Here is a 5,255-nt window from a genome sequence, read left to right as displayed (position 1 = left end):
GCTACATGTTACTGTAGAATGATGGCTTCTGTCACCAAAGTTACAGCCACGAAGAGGCTTAACCTTGTACAAACACTTTTCACCCCCCCATGTTTAACTTAAACAAGGTTGGAATTACAGTAGCCTGAAACTATAGCTCATTCTGCTGCTTTTGGTTGCAAATAAATATTGACTCACTCTGTAATGTTCACAAACATGTCATTTTTTTATTTGTGTTTCCCAGAAATTGTTTGACAAAAAAAAAAATCCACATCACAAAAAATTATTTGGGTCCTCGAACCTCACAGAGCTCTATTAAGCTGCCATCAGCTCAAAGAGACGGTGACCTTCATCGCTCTGGGTTTGATGTATCTGCGCCGTGCCAGCGTCCTAATGTGGCTAACAACTTTGATGTGTTCAGCTCAATGAAGTTCCAGTTCTCTGCCCAGCTATATATAGGGAAAGGGGATGCATTTAAGCGTAGACTTGTAGACCGCAGGCATAATGAGTCTCTCATTTAGGTTTGGGATGCCTGCTCAGATGCTCTGATCACATTCGATAAGGAGAACCTGCAGGACGAGATGGCATACATCGTGGAGAATGACATCGTTGTGGCTGCAATCACTAAACAGCTTGACACTCTGTCTGGTAAGCACAAGACAAAGTTAAATGATGAAGTTCCATACCGTACCCAGTCGTCCGTCTGCATAACAAACTCTGAGTTTAATAGCTAATAGCATCACTTGCACTCCCTTCCTGTCCCCAAGTTTTGTTTACATGTGCTTTTTCCTGGTGACTGTTTTTAAAGACAAGTTTTGGAGTCATCCATGTTTTTCCTGCAGTTTAAATCAAAACCTCACATTTTGGAAACTGTTGTTCCTTGGCACCCTCTGTGAACACGTGAAATGGTCCAGTGACCTATTTAAAGCTGCCATGTGCTTCTGAGCTTCACCACCCCCTGAGGCACAAAATCGCTGACAGTGTGTAAGGCCGCATGGCTGTTGACATCAGACCAACTTTTGTGAGGTTCACAAATAAAACTCAGCCCTGCTATGTGCTTGACAGTTAAACTGGCATATTTATAAACAGTTTTCAACATTTTGCACCAAACAAGGAACGTGTGGTTTGCAGCACGTTTTTGCCTCGTGTGCCGCCCATGTGTCCGTTTCACTCCGCTCTCGTTTTGGCCGTTGAGTTGTTACACTCTTAATGCAGTACATGAAAATTATGCTTACCGCCAGCTGTTTTCAGCTCTTTACTCCAATCACAAAACCCCTTCATTTGACATCAATGTTGTCAGAACCAGTAGCTGCTCTGCGGATGGGTCCCGCTCCAAGTTAGCACGAGCCAGCATAGCTCAGGATCTTTCCATGTGTGGGATGTCCAGCTGTAGATATTTTAGGAAAAAGGGCAGCTTTAATACAAAATTTAAGAAGCTGGCATCATGTGCAAAGTGCAGAATGGTGTGCTTGTAGATAAATACTATTAGTCAGTGTAATGCGGCAGGCCAAGACCATTAAGAAGATTGTCAAATGCAACGCTTGGCATTTACCACGTGCCAGCGAGGAAAACCAGTGGTGTTTTATGAGGTGGTTTATAGATCTTCCACCACTTTGGTTGCAGACAAGACATCCTTTCCTTGAGTTTTTTCAAGGAAAAAGTAGCAAAGCACTGATTTAGTGTGATGATGCATTCACATAGCCAAGTTTGTCTTTGTGGTGTGAGAAAGTAACACAAAATAACATGCAGTCTGTCTTTGGTTCTTCTGCGCAGTAGTCACCTGCTGTATATCTTTCTTGCTGTCAGATAATGTTCAAGTGAAATACAGATCTAAGGTGGTCAAGTACACATGGCCCATGCCGCACCATGCAGCAGATGCTATCCCATGGGTGCGGGTCACTTTGGCAAACGGGGAGGTTCTTCAGGCAAAGCTTCTGGTTAGTTTAATTTTATTCCACGATCTTCTCTTCTTGTCTTGTCTCTTCTGCCTGTTACTATTCTTCTTCTCCTCTGTTTTTGCAGATCGGAGCCGATGGACCAAACTCGATGGTAAGGCAGGTATTAGGAATCCCCACAGTCAAGTGGAATTACGACCAGTCTGCTGTGGTTGCAGTATTGCACTTATCAGAGGTGGGCAACACATTTCACACACAGGGAAATACTGTTTATTAACCACCCAAAAACATCTATAGAGATATATTTAAAGTGCATAACTACAGTAACAGTGCAACTTAATTTCATGTATTTTGATTCATGCTTCACAGCCCACAGAAAACAATGTTGCATGGCAGAGGTTCCTCCCAACAGGCCCTATTGCAATGTTACCGGTAATACTTGTGTTCTATTGAAAGTCACAGGATATTGTTGAAATCTCTCCACGTTTCTCAGAATTATGATAAATTTTCACTGATCACTCTTTGTGCTCTCCAGCTGTCGGACACTAAGAGTTCTCTGGTGTGGTCAACCAGCCATCGGCTTGCGGAGGAGTTGCTGGAGCTGGACGAGGAGAGCTTTGTTGACGCCATCAACTCGGCCTTCGTGAGTCTCACTGTGACCATCAAAGTGCTGGTGTTATTTTTACAGTCACTTTTAAGATGTGTCAATAAGAAGTTGCAGCATTCTGTATGTGTGTGTGCAGGGGTTCTCCCTGGTCATGCACGGTAAGCTGTTTGAAGTGACTCACACCAAGTGTGCTCATTGTTTAGTTCAAACAATATACAATAGTAATATTCCCCTGCAGGAATGATATACCTATCTGTTTTTTGTGTATGGAGAAACTCTGTTTTCCCAAGCTGGCTATTTTTACTGGGCTTGCCGATGGATGGGGTCACCACGGTTGAGTCACGTTTGGTTTCAGGCCCTGGTTTGCTAATTAAACCTGTGGTCTCCCAGTGTCGACCATTACTGCATGGAATGTTTTTCAAACAGAGCTAATTCAATTGCATAGCCTGGCCGGCATCTTCTTTTAATTAGCCCAGCTACCGAGGCCCTGCCAAACCAGTTAGCTAAGGAGGGGGGAAAACATTTATGCTGGCCTGGAGCTCAGCTTTGCTCTTATGTCAGCTAAATTCTCTGTCCACTCTGAAGGGTAACATCTGTTTTCTTTCTCTTTTGGTCATTTTTTCTCTTTTTCTTGCCTGTCTGTGCACCCACTCACAGTGGAGTAATGAGAACCAGTCAGATCTAATAGAGACAGCTGGCTCTCTGTTCCGGGGCGCGCTGTCAGCCATCATGCCATCTGCAGGTTCACCTCGGCAGCTTCCACCGAGCGTGGCAGGGATTGGCCCAAAGAGCAGGGTCATGTTTCCACTGGGTATGGGTCACGCATCTGAGTACATCAGGCACAGAGTGGCACTCATTGGGTAAGGTAACAGTACAGAGAGCAGTGTCTTTTAGACTATTAGAAGATTTTGATGATCACCTGTATCACAAGCAGCAAAATCAACATTTTCGTCTGCATTGTGCATAAAGAATTGCTTGTGTTTGGATAGTGTAAGATATGTTTATCTTTGCAGGGATGCTGCCCATCGTGTTCATCCACTGGCAGGTCAGGGAGTCAACCTGGGATTTGGGGATGTGGCTTCACTCACGCAGCTCCTGAGCCAAGCGGCCTTTAACGGGAAAGACCTGGGTCAGTGAAAACTCTAAACAGACACAAATGCTGCAGCCATAGCTCTGTGGTTTCCTCTAAGCTCTTTTCCATCGCCCCAGCTCAAACGCACTCTGTTGATGTGAACTATAAAAAGCATAAGGTTTTCCGGCAACATTTATTTGATGTATTCTTGCCATTCTGCTGAAGAAATCTGTTTGTTGCTTTCCTTCAGAGATGAAAATCCTGTTATGACACGTCAAGTTTATTTTTACTTTATTAAATGTCCTGAAGTTATTATAGCACTGGTGCATCAACTTGATGTAGGAAACATATGGCAGACACATATAGGCTTAGACTATATTCTAACTATTTAACACTCACTGTTTTTGGTTTGTGCAGGAGCAATACAGCACTTGTTAGAATATGAGACTGAACGCCAGCGACACAATCTGCCCATGATGGCTGCCATCGACCTCATGAAACGGCTTTATTCCACTAACGCTGCTCCTGTGGTTGTCCTACGCACCTTCGGTTTGCAGGCCACCAACATGCTCCCAGCATTAAAAGTAAGCTCCTTCTCCACTAGGTTGACATCTCAGCCAACCTGTACTCACCACCTGTCAAACCTAAGCTCCGCCCACACCATAACCCCACCCTCCACCCTCTTTTCTGATTACATGGAGCTTTGCTTTAGCACTGTCTATAATTTTAAGGGTTCTGAGCCTACTACTATGGCATCTAAGTTTAGCCCCAAATTTAGTGTTACCAAAAGTGTGTGGGTGGGGTGCATGGCTGGCCTTTGGGCAGCGGACAGTGGTGTTGGCTTGTGTTTTCACACTCCTTTTATTACCGACCACTCATGTGAAATGGCTTTATACCCTACTAAGTGATTCAGACCAACACAACTGTAACTGGTTGCAAAGGCGTTTTAACGATGGAGGCACTGAGTTAAAAGTGACACTTTTTCCATATTAAATGGTTTAAGTTCTTAAGTTTACACGTGTCGTATAGGTTTGTAGTGCCACTGCAAAACTTTTAAAATCGTAACTCAGAGGTTGCACAGTTTCTGAATTTGTGTTTCTCTTTCACTCTGCAGGATCAGATCATGGCATTTGCAAGCAAGTGACACATCTGCGGGGAAGTGCTTGTTGGTCGAGCTTTAAGCTTTCAAAGCTGCAATGATTGTTCATGTAAAAAAAAAAAAAAAATAATGAAGTTTATTTTACTCCTTAAGTTGTTAACCTGTGTCTATGTGTGAGACATTTTGATAAATGTAATAAGAGCAAACATAACCCAAATCACATTTTTCATCTTTTATTAAAACATACATGTTTAGTATACACTTATGTCACGGATTCAAAAACAATTTACATACTGTCAGCCATCAGATTATTCCTTCTGATGGACACAGAGGCATATCTCAGCAATTGTGCAGCATAAAGTTTCTGTGATGTAAAAGCAATTCCTGCCAAATAATTTCACTGAGTTTATATTATATATATATATATATATATATATATATATATATATATATATATATATATATATATATATATACATATATATATACATATATATATATATACATATATACAGCAGTAGTAACAAATACATAGAATATTGTGAAGACAGCATAGGCGTGGCTAAGGAGCAGTTATACAAAGAGTCCAAAAGGTAACATTGG

The 5,255-nt window shown here is 42.3% G+C and overlaps 1 protein-coding gene across 1 annotated transcript in view; it reads left to right on the top strand.

Moving 5' to 3' along the window:
- coq6 (coenzyme Q6 monooxygenase) overlaps positions 1-4,834 on the top strand; it is a 12,092-nt gene extending 7,258 nt beyond the window's left edge. The window contains exons 4-12 of the mRNA XM_079261979.1: positions 501-627; positions 1,786-1,916; positions 2,002-2,109; positions 2,244-2,306; positions 2,410-2,517; positions 3,139-3,341; positions 3,495-3,610; positions 3,971-4,137; positions 4,668-4,834. Coding sequence (XP_079118105.1) covers positions 501-627; positions 1,786-1,916; positions 2,002-2,109; positions 2,244-2,306; positions 2,410-2,517; positions 3,139-3,341; positions 3,495-3,610; positions 3,971-4,137; positions 4,668-4,697 — 1,053 coding nt within the window. The 3' untranslated portion in view covers positions 4,698-4,834. The remainder of the gene's footprint in view (positions 1-500; positions 628-1,785; positions 1,917-2,001; positions 2,110-2,243; positions 2,307-2,409; positions 2,518-3,138; positions 3,342-3,494; positions 3,611-3,970; positions 4,138-4,667) is intronic.
- The last annotated feature ends 421 nt before the right edge of the window (positions 4,835-5,255 follow it).

This window comes from Telmatherina bonti (genome assembly GCF_933228915.1).
Source record: "Telmatherina bonti genome assembly, chromosome: 22".
In the NCBI taxonomy this organism is placed as follows: Eukaryota; Metazoa; Chordata; class Actinopteri; order Atheriniformes; family Telmatherinidae; genus Telmatherina; species Telmatherina bonti.
This window is presented reverse-complemented; position numbering and strand designations above follow the sequence as displayed.